This window comes from Fusarium keratoplasticum, chromosome 2 (assembly GCF_025433545.1).
Source record: "Fusarium keratoplasticum isolate Fu6.1 chromosome 2, whole genome shotgun sequence".
Lineage (NCBI taxonomy): Eukaryota > Fungi > Ascomycota > Sordariomycetes > Hypocreales > Nectriaceae > Fusarium > Fusarium keratoplasticum.
The window spans coordinates 3848831-3863048 of record NC_070530.1 but is presented as its reverse complement, the minus strand read 5'-3'; the positions used below and the strand labels follow the sequence as shown (position 1 = coordinate 3863048).

General features: G+C 52.5%; 3 protein-coding genes across 3 annotated transcripts; 2 read left to right on the top strand and 1 right to left on the bottom strand.

Moving 5' to 3' along the window:
* Positions 1-120: 120 nt before the first annotated feature.
* Positions 121-3012, top strand: NCS57_00308800 (Zn(2)-C6 fungal-type domain-containing protein; the record flags this gene model as incomplete). The annotated part of the gene is made up of 3 exons (XM_053053102.1): positions 121-729; positions 779-1141; positions 1192-3012. 3 exons carry the CDS (start codon positions 121-123, stop codon positions 3010-3012), a joined length of 2793 nt encoding a protein of 930 aa, XP_052918348.1.
* A 2747-nt stretch (positions 3013-5759) lies between these two features.
* On the bottom strand, positions 5760-8602 carry NCS57_00308700 (Zn(2)-C6 fungal-type domain-containing protein; the record flags this gene model as incomplete). The annotated part of the gene is made up of 9 exons (XM_053053101.1): positions 5760-6253; positions 6302-6488; positions 6538-6710; positions 6759-7029; positions 7078-7616; positions 7666-7967; positions 8015-8137; positions 8189-8298; positions 8567-8602. 9 exons carry the CDS (start codon positions 8600-8602, stop codon positions 5760-5762), a joined length of 2235 nt encoding a protein of 744 aa, XP_052918347.1.
* Positions 8603-9238: 636 nt separating this feature from the next.
* NCS57_00308600 (uncharacterized protein) lies at positions 9239-12227 on the top strand (the record flags this gene model as incomplete). Its single annotated transcript, XM_053053100.1, has 3 exons — positions 9239-9491; positions 9554-10739; positions 10799-12227. The coding sequence occupies 3 exons, from the start codon at positions 9239-9241 to the stop codon at positions 12225-12227; spliced, it is 2868 nt and encodes a 955-aa protein (XP_052918346.1).
* Between the last annotated feature and the right edge of the window lie 1991 nt (positions 12228-14218).

Here is a 14218-nt window from a genome sequence, read left to right as displayed (position 1 = left end):
CTTGCATTATCCTTGTCATTAATAAGCCTCCACCCGGTGCCCGACTCTTCGGCTCAGCCAAGCGAGCGGGAACCTAAACGCTTGACCACACAACACTCTCCGCAAACGATAGGCCTCGCGATGGCTTCAATCGCCCACCCGCAGTCTTCGGCGTCGCCCGATAATGACTCGTCTAATGCCGCCTCCTCCGGCGCTCCCATGCCGCCGCGCCAGAATGGCATGGCTACCATCCCGTTTGACCGCCCCGTCGCCCTCACGGCGTCGGGTGCCCCGCTGCTGAACCCAAGGAGCTGCGTTACTTGTCGCCGGCGCAGGGTCCGCTGCGACAAGATGATGCCTTGCAGTAACTGTCGCCGCGCACAAAGCGATTGCATGTATCCAGCGCCAGGTCGCGCACCGCGTCAGACGAGGCCTAATGTACCCTCCAAGGCTGTGCCTACTGAACGAGAGGCCGATCTCATCAAGCGTCTTCGGAAACTCGAAGGTCTCGTCCAGGAACTGAGCGGCAGCAGCGCGGGCGCGTATGATGCGGAATCGCCCAAGGCACAAGAAGATCACACTACCTCTCAATCCGACATTGTGAAAGAGACAGCCGATGAAGTCAAGCGAGAGACAGAGAGTCGCAATTTCACAAACATGAACAAGCAGCTTGGTCGATTAATCCTTCACGACGGAGAACCGACTGCGCGATATGTCAACAGCGGCTTCTTTGCCAAGCTGAATGACGAGGTACTATGAGGGAACTTGCGATAGATATGAGCATAGCTAACGAAGACAGCTTGACGAGCTTCGCAATGAGATGGAGGCTGTGGACGACCTGGACGATTTTCAAGACGACACGACACCTGAGCAGTCGCCTCCGCAGAATTTCGCTGCCGACTCTGACCATCATAGCTTTCTCTTGGGTTATCGCTCTGCAGACGTCGACCTGGCTGGTCTTCATCCATTGCCAGCGCAGACGTCTTTCCTCTGGCAGATTTACCTTGAGAACATTGAGCCATTGGTCAAGGTACTGCACATCCCAACCATGAGCAGGCTCATGACCAAGGTGAGACGTGGAGAGCATGACCTTCGTCCTGGTGATGAAGCCCTCGTCTTTGCCATTTACTACTCAGCCGTCGTCTCAATGGAATCAGACGAGGTAAGAGCTCACTTTCAACAATAGCCACTTCTATCTCACTCACATCCCAGGCCCAAACCAACCTCGGAGCTTCAAAGACCCACTACATTGCTCAGTTCCGCTTCGCCCTCGAGCAAGCCCTTGCAAAAGCCAACCTCCTCACCACGTCCGACATGGCTGTCCTCCAGGCCTTTGCCATCTTCCTCACCGTCGTCAAGTGCCACGATGACAGCCGTTTATGCTGGACCCTCACCAGCCTCTGCGTTCGCATGGCCCAGGCCCTCGGCCTCCACCGTGACGGACAGCAACTTGGCCTTCCGCCCTTTGAGGTTGAGATGCGACGTCGGCTTTGGTGGGCTGTCGTGGCGATTGATCTGCGTTCTGCTGAGGAGATGGGCTCTGATCTTATTGTTAATGACAAAAACTTTGACACGCAGTTGCCTACCAATATTAACGACACCGATATCGACCCGTCTTTCACCGAGATGCCCACGCCTCGTCAGGGTCGGACTGACACGGCCATCTGTCTCGTGCGATATGAGATTATCGCTCTTTCTCGTCGCTTATTCACAGCAATGACGCAAATGCGACCAGTCGATCCTAAGAATGTTGAAAAGAGTCTCGAGGACCGTGAGCGAATGCTTGTCGAGGTCTACGATCGCATGGAGGACAAGTTCCTGAAGCACGTCGTCATGGATGAAGATCCTGTCTTTTGGATGGCTTCCCTCATTTCGCGGGTTATCATGGCCAAAATCGGTCTCATCATTTACCAGCCCGTGCTGTTCCCAGGCACTGGACCCGAAGCTTCGCAGGAGATTCGAAGTCGACTCTGGATGTCGACGATTGAGATTGTCGAGTACAACCACATCCTCAACGTCGACCCGCGATGTCGGCAATGGCGCTGGCTCTTCCAATCCTACAGACAATGGCATGCCATCGCATACATGCTCCTCGAACTGTCAAGACGGCCATGGAGTGTCACGTCGGAGCGAGCCTGGGAAGCCGCCCAGATCTTGCAGTACGACCATCCCATTGAGGGCACCAACAACGCAGAACACACCGCGGCATGGATGCCCATCAAGAGGCTCTATGCCAAGGCTAAAAAGCATCGTGAAGCTGAAATGATACGGCTGCGAGCTGACCCGGCCGCTGCAAGACAGCTCGACATTGAAGATCGGTTGAAACCAGTGCTTGAGCGCATTGGTCCAGCGCCGGGTATGGAGACTCGCATGTCGGAACTGAGACTTCGATGGCGAAAGCTTTTCCGATCAGGAGACTTTGTCTATAATTCGGAGTATCCTACGAGCATCATGCTGGAGCAACCGCAGGGAGCCGGTCCTCAGCCTACTCCTCAATCAAGAACTGTCCAGGTACAGGAACCAGAGCCCCCCAAACAGAATGCCGAGGCCACGAATAATGCGTTGTCTGACGCCAACCTCAATCAAGTATGGCAGAACGTTCACTCTGGCAATCCAGGCATAGCAGTGTACTTTGAAGGAGGCACCATGGAGGCTTCCAATCCAGGCGGTCTCTTCCCAGGTGGGGGCAGTCTCGGGAGCATGTCAAGCATCGCATCACCCGCTGCATCAGGCGCAGCAACATCAACATATCACGACCATGACCCTCAGCAGTATCCGGATAACCACCTCTCGCCATGGCCGGGACAAGATGGCTTTCAACACAATCACAACGGCGGTCTCGGCGACATAGACGACCTCTTCCAGCACGGTGCACTAAACCCTAATGGCTTATCGTCAGTGACACAAGGCATGGATCTGAGCGTGGAACTCGGCGAGGTGGAGGATATCGATTGGAATAATTGGGATGAGACTCTGAAGCTGCTGAGCAAACCAGCGATGAGTGGTGGGACGGGTAGTTGGGGAGGCATGTGAGATGATCGACGTGGCGATGAGAGATGTGCGATGTATAGAATAGTCATGTTCCGCGAGGAGTTGTTTATGGGCGAGAGTATAAGGATACCAGCATTTGCGTTGGAGTTATTCCAGGTAGGTCTGAGGAACGATAATAGTACCTCTGTGTGTTTGGTCGTTTCAGGCATGTTTGTCTTCCAACTTCAAGGATGATGGCTTCCAAGCTTTGAGGCAATAATAAGAACTATAAGCACAAACCTCCAAATATGCTAACGATAGACTCTTCGAGGGACTTTCATACACCTTGTGAAAGATAAGCATGAGAACATCAACCCCACCCCCCGAATGCCGGAGTATCTTTATCGGCGGCTCGTCGGGGAAGTTGGTTCCCATCCGGACCGGTCACGGTAATCCTGGACACGGCGGCGGGCATGACAAAAGGTTGGGTTGATACGAGAAAAAAATAGGATCTGATTCAACAATGCATCGCTGTCTCAAGTGACCCCGAGAGGTTGTGATCGTGATGAATGTCAAGGTTGGAGGCAAAGCGCTCACCCGCCTCATGAAATCACTTTTATCGAGCCCGGGCGTCGTCAATGGCAACAGAGCGTAGTCGATGATAGATCGAAGAAATAAAGAATAGAATAGAAAGGGAACTGAGAGATAGAGAAGCAAGTCGGTGTGGGCGTTGCAAGAGTAGAGGAAAGAGTGTGGTTTGGGTCACGCTCAGAACGAACAGAAAGCTTGGTGGGAAGAGTGGTCCAACAGGACAGGAGGTTGGTCATGGTGGTCGGTTTGATTTCTACGGCAGTCCATATGGATAATCCTCTCGTGATGGGCTGGGTTTCCCTGGAAATTAATGGAAACCAGTCAATCTAAAATCCAACTACAACAATGACATCCGGTCTGGCCACCCTCACTTCAGGGGGCCATTGTGCGATTCTAGGATGCCCCTTGGTCTCAACGGTCTTATTCTTAGACGTAGAATCAATAAGTACATGTGCTGAGTAATGGGACTTGAGAATTGCTTCGCGCATTCGCCAAGACCCATCGAGAACAAAGAGATCCAGAGTCCCCAAGCTTGGGCTTTGGTCAGAGGGAGCGTAATCCCATTCATTGGGCAACCTGGCAGGCATATGCGGTCAACCCAGTGACGTTACAGGTATTTCATCGAGTCGGTTCGACGAAAGCTCGAGTACATGGAGGAGAGAACGCGGAGAGATGATTCATCTAGGGTCACGGATCTAAATAAGTAGAAAGCAAAGATTTGTTAGGCAGCATCTCTTTATGCTCAAGAGGCTCATGCTTTATTAGGGCTACAAAAAAGCTTCAACCCCAAAGCCCAAACCACTAGAGAGCAAAATCCACAACGGCAGCAACTACAGGCTGGTTCCCCTTTCTTTCGACAAGTATTCGCTAGGCATTTGTTAGACAATATCCAATACACACTTATGATGCCATACACATGCCTTACGGACCTTAGGATTAGAAGAAAGAGGGCTAGCTAACACAGAGTCGGCACACATTCTCCTTCAAATCGGCTTCAGGCCCCCAAGGGTTATTAATCCATCTTCTTCATAGCTTGGCCTTGGGGACGTCGGCGTCGGAATCTTCGAGGTGAGTCTTGCTGTTTTTCTCGACGAGGTAAGCCCAGAGTTCGCCGAACGTGGCTTTATCGACGTCTATAATGTATTAGCTAGTTCACCAAAGCCCATCAGCCCATTTCCAGAGCCCATATTACAGTAAGGGATACCCCTTGGGGGAATGCTGGGGAATACATACCGAAGCCGTCGTCAGCCTTGGTGGGCTTTGGAGCGGGAGGAGAGCCGCTCTGGGCAAAAGCTCTCGCGTTCTCTAGCCACTCCTCCATGGAGATGAGCTCATCAGCAGCGGCGGGGAAGGGAAAAAGACAAACAGGGACTTGCTCGCCGTTAGGCCCCGTGACATGAAGCACAGGCTTAGAAGACATGGCGTCGAAGGAGTGTTGTTGTTTTCTTTTAAGGAGAAACGAGGAAGAAAAAAACAAGTGACGGTGATCTGTTTCAAGGTGTTTATCGGAGATGCACAGGAGCTTCGTCGATGTGCCAACACGTGACTCCCGGGCAAACAATTTTGTTTGTGCCTAGCCTTATATCGTCACTTGTGGCAATAGGGAGGGGCTCATGATTAATTGAAGAGATAAAGCAGAAAGGGGAACTCAGTGACAAACAAGCTATATTAGAGATTGCAGAAGCCAACTCGCTGCTGTGAGGATTGTGGGGACAAACGAAGGAGGTTTACAAGGCGCTCTTTGTTACCCTTTAGGCATTACACAGCAGGTTCAGTGCTGGCCGAGAGGAGCAGTAGTCAATAGAGACTCAGATCTGGTCATGGTGATCCAGTCAATCATTGCACGATTTGTTTCGTCCAGATGGCTCTCTATCGTATCTATCTTCCTAAGTTTAGAAGATAGACTTGGGCGTGGGCATATGATTGTCTTTATTATTTGCGAAAGATCCATGCTTTACAGCCCTGTGGGCGGTATCTGTGCCTGGTCTAGAGCGCCCGTTTCCCTTCCCGATATTGCCCGGGATGTAATGAAAGGATATTGTCAATTTGGCAACGGTAGATAAAAAGTAAGAAGTTTTACTCTTTGGTATAAGAGCGGGAGTAGGAAGAGGGCAAAGGGGGGGTGTGTCGTCGCTTGACATCGAGTCCTGGTAGTTCGTGGGCAGCGCTGTAGCAGGAGGCGGCCGTGATTGTGCGAGGGAGAGGCTTTGGCAGCGCTCCTATGGATCAGTTGAGAGATCGTCCAACTCCCATACCCAGCCCCCATCCAGCAAAGTCGTATCCAGAAGGTCCGCCCCCTCAATATCTAAATCATCGATAACTGACAGAATTGCATCTGGGTGCGGCTGGACAAATCCGTCATCCCCATTCCTGATGTGCGACCACACAGGATCGGGTGACACACCTGTCTGACTGGGATGAGCAATAGCATATCCAGCGAGGTTCGAGTTTTGTCCAACAGCTCCTGCGTCACCGATATTTGGAGAGGGAGCAACATGTCCGCCGCGTATCTTGTTGTGAAGCTCGAGGAGCTGTACGAGGTCCGCCCGGTAAGCCTGTGCTGGGACGACGTGTCTGGAGATGTATTCGTCGAGTAGGCCCATAACTTGAGGTAGATCCCAGAGAAGTTCATTCGCGGGCCTAATGATGTCGACCAATATTAGAGCAAAAGCTGCCGAGAACAATGCCTCGATGTCGTATGGCAAGAAGATGTCTACGGAAAGTTAGCATGTCCTCAGGGTTACTGATGCATGATGCTCACCACACATCATCTGATGTTTCAGAAGCGACATGATCTTGAGGATATGTATCGCTGAGTCGATACACATCCTCAGCATAGACTCGAAGGCGGAAGACAAAGGTTGCGTATTGCTTGATGAGGGTGTGTCGGGGCTCAGAAGAGGCTTCAATAGGGAGAACAGTACCGGCCGGACAGTCAGAATGACGCACTAATAGCCGATGTTAGGATTTTGTCTCCAATACGGCAGTTTAACAGACCTGGTGGAGTAATAGATGTAGTGTGGCGGCTTCGCGATTAACCGACTCCCTTGACTGTTGAAGATCCAGACACAGGTGTTCCCGAAGCACAGAGGAGGTCTCCGCGAGGCGCGAAAGAATAGTCTTGACTTCAACGAGAAAGTTTCTTTGTTGGCCATGTATCCCATAGATGACTGCCATCTGTAAGTTGAAGTGATCAACTCAGGAGCGCTTGTACCTACCATCAAGGATCTTGCCTAGGTAGGATGAGATCCTGACATGAATGGCAAAAACATTCTGCGCGTCGTCTCCCTTCTTTGCATCGGGGAAAGGGATGGAAATATCGTCGTCACGCATGACGGAAGGGCTGCCCAACATAGCAGCACTCTTCCTGTCGATACAGTATACCGTCCACCAGAGTCTCCGCTGGTACTCGACATTCGGCGGTCGCAACGCTTCAGGGAAGAGCTTGTTCATAACGTTGCTGACGGACATGCGCAAGGCTTGTCCTATCTGATAAGAGTGAGCTTGTAGACTAACAGGGGGGTTCATTCAGCTAACAGTGACGTAGGACTCTTGCAGGAGGTCTGTTGCGTGCATGAACAAAGCCGTCAAGCAGAGGATCTCGATTGACAGCAGAGGGTGTTCGTAGAGCCTGCGAATGTCTGGCATGGCCTCGATCGCGTGGGTGAAGTAGACCATTCCAGATGGTCCCTTCTCGCAGTGCTCTCTGGACAATATGGACTTGCCGAACGCCAATACAAGGAGCATCTGGATGTGCCAGAGTGTCGCATCGGGAACTTGGCCTTTGCCACGTTCACTATAGAATACTCTCAGTGTCCTAAGAAAAGCTTCTGGCTCAAACAGGGAGTAGAGCGACCCGAAATGTGCCACCACGGTGTTGGTCAAGTACTCGGCATATGAGAGCCGTGGCAGTGGGATGCTGGCCAGATCAAGTGCAATCGGTGGCAGGTTCGTCGTGTAGGATATGTCCTGGCGCTCCACGGACACACTCCCAGGATCCGCGATGGGTGATGATCGTTGAAGAAGGTTGCGTACGTTTCGACTGAAGCTGAGAGTTGAGCTGTGCCCAAGATAGGCTTTTGAGGTGAGCACTGCAGGCGCCTGGAGGACGAAGGAGAGACGTACCAGGATGTCCGTAGCGATGAATTTTTATTTGAGGTTCCGACGTCACTAGAGTGTTTGTCAAGTCCTCTGATTCGAGGCGCTGATGTATAACGGACGTCTCCCTTGGGTCTTGACTGTGTGAGACGGCAGAGGCTGGTGGTGGCATCTCAGGATCTGGGAGGGGGTTTTCGAATGAAGGATCTGGCGATCCCCGTTCTTCGGCATCACCATGAACAGATAATTGTCCCTCCGTCCGTGAGCTCTGTGTGTCTTGGAGCTGAGTCTCGAGTGCCTTGATCCGAGCATGCAGTCCGTCGAGATACCTGCAAGCATTAGACATGAAGCGTCATTGCCACAGCAAATCACTCACTCGACAGAAACTGTAGCTTTTGCCTCTTTTTCTTCAAATACACATGGCACGTTGCGGCTAACGCATCTCTCACAGGGGTTTCTCCCAGAGCATCGGGACTTGCGATTGCGACAACCTATGCACCTGTAACCATGTGTCAATTGTGATGGGAAGTTGCCGATCGCACAACCTTACGCATTGGAGATCTTTCTACGACGGCGCCGAATAGATGAGGGCGATTGGACCTGAATCTCATCTTCCATGGTCAAACTTTGGCGGGTGAGAGCACAAACTGAGTTATCAAGCTGTCCGTGACGATGCCCCGAATGAGGGGTTCTTTATGAGCCGGCCATGGTTTAAGACGCCGGGACGAGAGCCCCAGCCGACAGGAACCCACCGCAGGCCCCGAGATCTTAGGGGATCAGTAGCGGGGAGCCGCCGTTATCTCCAAGAGCTCAACGCCCATTGGATCCTTGCCAGTTAATTCGGCTTCTTTGAGTGAATGCTGACTAAGGCTTGCACTTCACCTCTCCGTTTGGTGATGCTCAGCTCAGGGGCAATGCAGGTACGTACCTTATCTGCCTGCAGCCTGGGGCCCAACCACCCCATTTTTATTCTTCAGGTCAACTCCATGCAGCAATAATTCCTGTTAGGACATAGGATGACGGCTGTGTCGCATAGCCTTAATGCTGGATGATGATGACTTGAATGTGCCTTTTAAAATAATCTCTGAGAAATCAGTGATTTTTAGAATCAAAAATGAACGATTTTCTTTCAGAATTTCGTCTCAATCGTGGTCAAGTCAACCTGCCCCCTAACACTTGGTATCGGGGCAGCGTGTTGCCCCAGAGCAACGGGTAGCGCCCAGTGAAAGAAGCAAGCACAGGCAGCCAACCGCAAACCGTGGAGCTGCATGGCAACAAACCTCGTGAAACCCGACCTGTCCTTTCATGCCTATGATAACCCATTGTCTCGAGGATTGAGTGAAGAATCTCTGTATTTTTCTACTATCAACAGCTGTCTTTTTACGCTTGCGGCTCATCTGTACATCGACTCGCTTCCATCACCTTGGGCCGGCAGTTGTGACCCGCAGGTGCACGGGAATCAACATCTCCTGTCGCCAGTGCAGCGAGCACACAAAAACACCGACATCATCTCTTCTTCGACAAGCGCATAATTCATTCACTCGAGTCCTCGGTCTGAATTTTAGGGCGTTCCCACTCGTAGGGTGAATTCATCCACCTCATGTCTTCCCGCGCAACCTACAGCTTCTCGGCAACCACAATGCCTCACTCTCACTCATCAACACCACGGCGCCGACCTCGCCAGAGCCGCATCAAGCCAGACCCCGACTCTGCCACGGATTATTCATCTATTCCAGAGTCTGGCACTGTCAATCTTGATCTGCGCAATACTCCTTCTAACACTTCGAGCTACAGCGAGAGCGGCCACATCCCCCCCAACCAGGCCTTTTATCGTCACGGCAGATCCGATGCCCGTAAGTTTACCCTGCACCAACCTCACTCAAGAGTATTATATCTAACGATAATATCATCAAAGCAACCCCAAGTGAGCGCCTCACAGAACCTGAGCCTCTGCTACGGGAACTGAGGATGCGACCGAACGCTGCGGCTGAGAGCCCCACCAGCCAGGTCCCTGTTGATGGGAGCTTCTTCCAGACGTCCTTCCAGGATATCGGAAAGAAGCTCAAGGCCTGTAACGATACACTCGGTGAGCTTCAGCAACTTGGTGTCTCTCACGATGTCCCTCTTCCAGAGCTCGTCCTCGTCGGCGACCAGTCTGCCGGTAAATCGAGTCTCATGTCAGGTCTCGCCAACCTCGATCTTCCTCGAAGTGAAGGAACTTGCACCAGATGCCCGCTGCACATTCGAGTGTCACGAAGTCATGATCCGTCCTGCCGCGTGTGGCTTCGCAAGGAATACTCCTACCAACCCCCAGAATCCCGATCCATCAATGAGAACGATGTCACCGATCGGGATCCCTTCTTCCCTTGGCGAAAGCTGCCGACTACCGTTGTGCATGAGTTCAAGACCATGATTGACCACAGTGACATCGAGGAGGTGCTTCGTTGGGCCCAGATCGCCATCCTCAACGATGATAAGAGCCACGAGCTCTTTGTCCCCGGCTCCGGTGGCATCGCAAACACGGTTCCGATCGACAGAGCCGCTGAGACCGTGGCTGCCAAGTTCTCGCCAAACATCGTTGCCCTTGAGATCAAGGGCCCTGAACTCCCCGACCTTTCATTCTACGACATGCCCGGTATCTTCCAGAACCCGGCCGATGCTCGCGATGACTACCTCGTCAATGTTGTGAGGAATTTGTCTCGGGAATACATCCAACACCCATCCGCGATCATCTTGTGCTCCATGCCCATGAACAGCGATGCCGAGAACTCATCTACCTTTGGTCTCATCCGCAGACTTGGAGCCCTGAATCGCACCATCGGTGTCCTCACCAAAGCCGACCTCATCCCGGAGGGCGGCAATCACGAACAGTGGCTGGCCATCATGAGAGAGGAAGCTCACACAACTGGACTCGGATACTTCATCACGTCGCGACCACAGGGAAAGGATCTCGATGAGCTCAAGCGATGGGAAGAGCACGTATTTGTGGATTACGGCTTCGACAGATGGCCAGCTGCGTTCCACTCCTTCTCCGACCGGTGTGGTATCGAGAAACTGAAGGCATTCCTCTCGGAGAAGCTTGGCCAGGAGTTCGCAAAGAGGTACGTTATCACACTGATGCCCATTGAGGGTGGCCGAGAAAAGTACTAACACCTCCCAGTCTCCCCCATATCAAACATACCTTGAAACAGCACCTGAATGGTATCGTGGAGCAGTTGAACAAGCTGCCAGAACTGCCATCCAATGTTGAACTCGAGGTTCAGACCAGTGTCATGGAGTTTGGCGAGCAGGCTCGATCCAAACTGAAGCCTGCTGAGTTCTCGAAGCATTTTGTCCCACTGCCCGAGAACTTTCGCGAGTGTCTACTGGATATGAAGCCCAAGTTTACCCTCAAGGACAGCACCGACATCCCAGTTCTGGAAATCTCTGACGATGAGTCTGATGCGGGATCGGTTGTTACTATCACCAACACCAATACGCCAAGCAAAAGACGAGCGATGGGGCCACCTACGACCCCTTCCAAGCGAGCCCGCACTGATCCAATGCCCAACGGAACCAATGGACACATCAAGCCCGAAGACATGAGAGCCAGTGTTCCGCGGTTCTCTCCCGCTGCCGGCCCCCGACGTACTGCCTTCCCGGCTCCGTTCACTCCATTCACGGGCGTCGGACGAGGATTCAGGACTCTTCGCCAGGTTCGAGATGAGATCAAGGCCAAGACCAGAGCTGGCGTGCCAGACATCATCACGGAAGAGGTCTACAACGACATGTGCCGCGAGGCAATTCAACCCTGGGATGGACCCATGAAGGCATTCCTCAACGAGGTTATGAACCTCCTGAGCACGATGCTTGAGTCAGCCTTGGAAGTCTCGTTTGCTCGCCTCAACAAGCGTCTCATCTATAAGGAGTGTCGCAAGATTCTCACAGAGTACCTTGATGAGCGGCGCCATGAGACTCTTGGTGCGCTTGATGTGGTGTATCGCCTCGAGACATACGGCCTGTTCACCGTCAATCAGGAAGCGTTTCGTCGGTACCAGAAGGACGAGCAGATTCTGTTGACGCGATACCGCCACCAGATGCGAATGCTGGCGGCCGGGTACGGCGATGGGCGACCCCCGGTTCCTTGGGAAAGCCTGACAGATGAGAAGCGTATCCAGGACGAAAGGCGACGCGAGGCCGATCTAGCCAAGCTTGGCCCAGATTCATTTGAGAGGGAGCTCGAGGTCGTGGCTTATGTTAGAGGCTACTACCGCCTCGCTGCCTTGCGGTTCGCGGACGCTGTAGCTCTCCACATCACCAACGGCATGATTCCTCACATCCAACGTCACCTACCGTATCACCTCGACCGCAAGCTCGGCCTGGGAGGTCATGATTCCACAAGCGTCTACGAGAGGCTTATGGCGGAGGACTCGGCCACGGCGACGAGGCGGGAGGTGCTGAGAGGGGAGCGCGAGAAGTTTGCAAAGGCCTTGTCAAGCATCGAGGAGTTAGAGGCCGGAGCCGGCAGCAGAGGATTGTCGGAGGAACAACAGACCGACGAGATGTCGGACATTGCCATGATGAGCGGTGCGCTCCCTGCTGAGTGTTGAGCAGACCAATTATGACACGACAACGAACGATTGGTGTTTTACCCTTTGATGGCATCGCGGGCCGAGTTATGCTGTCTACTATACTGTCAACTTGTCTTGTAACGATTCGGAAGGGCTTATTGGGTGTGTTACGGATATTTGCTATTATTGTCTTTCATGTTTGGTACGGGATGGGAAAAGGAACAATGGCCGGACGAAAGGAAGAGGATAATTTAGCGGAACTGGACTGTATTGCTGTATGTCTGAGTCGAGGCCTGGATGATTTGGACCTGATTTCTTCGTGTAGATAGGTACCGGATGCCTCCCAACGCGTCTCGGCAGTGTGTGCGCGTCTAGGCAATTCGGGTACAAGCCCCGGCAGCTGAAAAGCCATGTGTTAATTGATGCTGTCGCCAAGAATAGGTTTAGCTAATTCAGCCGGCCTCTTGAGAGGATGAAGCAGGGGATGAAGCGTGACGAGATGCATGGGTATGTGTGGAGGAGGTAAAAAACCACGCGAGCGGGGAGGGCAAAAGCCAAACCAGACGACACCTGGATCGTGACACCTTGATTTAGGCAAAATACAAGCTTCTAATCCTGTGATGAACCCGACAGCGCATCTTCGTGGCGCGGTAGGAAAGGCGTGGCGTCCCCGGATTTACCAACGGCTGAGGGGACGAGATGGAGGGGATCGCCAGCCACGGCCGAGGATCCGGCCGGAGGAGGGGGGACAACGGCTGCACCCTGCAGGCAACTCGATGCAGGTGCTCTGCATTCTCATCGTGGGGCCACCTGAGAGCGGCAAAGGTGTGAGTGTCTCAAGGATAGCTTTTGCCTGAATTCCCCCAAGATTGAACAGACTGTCTTGACGGCGATTGCCTGATTCGAGACATGCCAAAACTCCTGCGCCCCTTTTTCGAGGCATTGCCATGAGATCCTTCAACAACAATGAAGAAAACTCTGAAATTTTCAGGTTTACAGTCGGTCTGAGCATGGCCTGTGAGTAAGACCCGTGGTGTGTGGCCCATCTCGTCTGTTCGGCATCTCTCCCGCATCTCCGGAGCCCCAAGGGGCAACACACCAAATTCGTAACAGAGGGCCGGGGGTCCTTTTTTCGCGTTCTGCAAGACCTCGGTTGGAGAAGGGTCAACGACGGTGAGTTGAGGCCATCGTGAGAAATGCGCAGGTGGCTGGATGCGCATGACTGGACTTGTTTTACGTCCAGGCACGAGGACGATGGAGATTGACAGGTTCTCTGGCTTTGAGCTTGCTGTCCCCTTGTCAATTGGTCAACTGGTTATGCGTCTAGACTTGAGAGACTTTCGCTTGTCCCATAAAGCCTGAATTGTTAGCATGATACTCGTATTGTTTTGACCGATCAGGTCGGTGACACACCGAGTACCCATGGAGTAGTTGAAGAGGACATCGGCGGCCTCCATACCGCCTAAATGCCCAGATCAACATATCGAACGGGCCAGGCAGACGATGCTTCATCGTAGAACAAGCTCAATACGGGCATACCCGCGAAACAACGGCTCATGCATTTTGCTCAAGGATCATGGCTAGCTCCCCCAAGTTCAAGACTCGAATCTCCATTCGTCCAAGTCCGCTCGAGGAGCCAATCTCGGCTTGTGTCAGCTATTAATCATGGGTTAAAGTGGTTTTCGGGCCTGCGATCCGAGAAAGTGGACGCCAAGCCTCGTGGGTCTGGCACACGCCCTGCCGTGGGTGAAACAAGTGGTGAGGTTCTTCACAAAGTCTTCATAGAATGAATTCGTCAAAGTTATGTCTAAATTATGGACATTTCTTAACGGCTTTTCATGATTTATGATGATGCTCTTCTCATTCCCCATCCTAAGAACCTTATGCTTATTTATGCTTAATTCTTATTTCAACGACTTCAGAATCACTCTCGTCGTTGACCTCAATGGTTCGGTTCTATAACATGTTGGCTGGGTCTGCTTCTCAACTACCGAGGGACATTTGCAGGTGCCTTCATGTGGTCTGTGGCG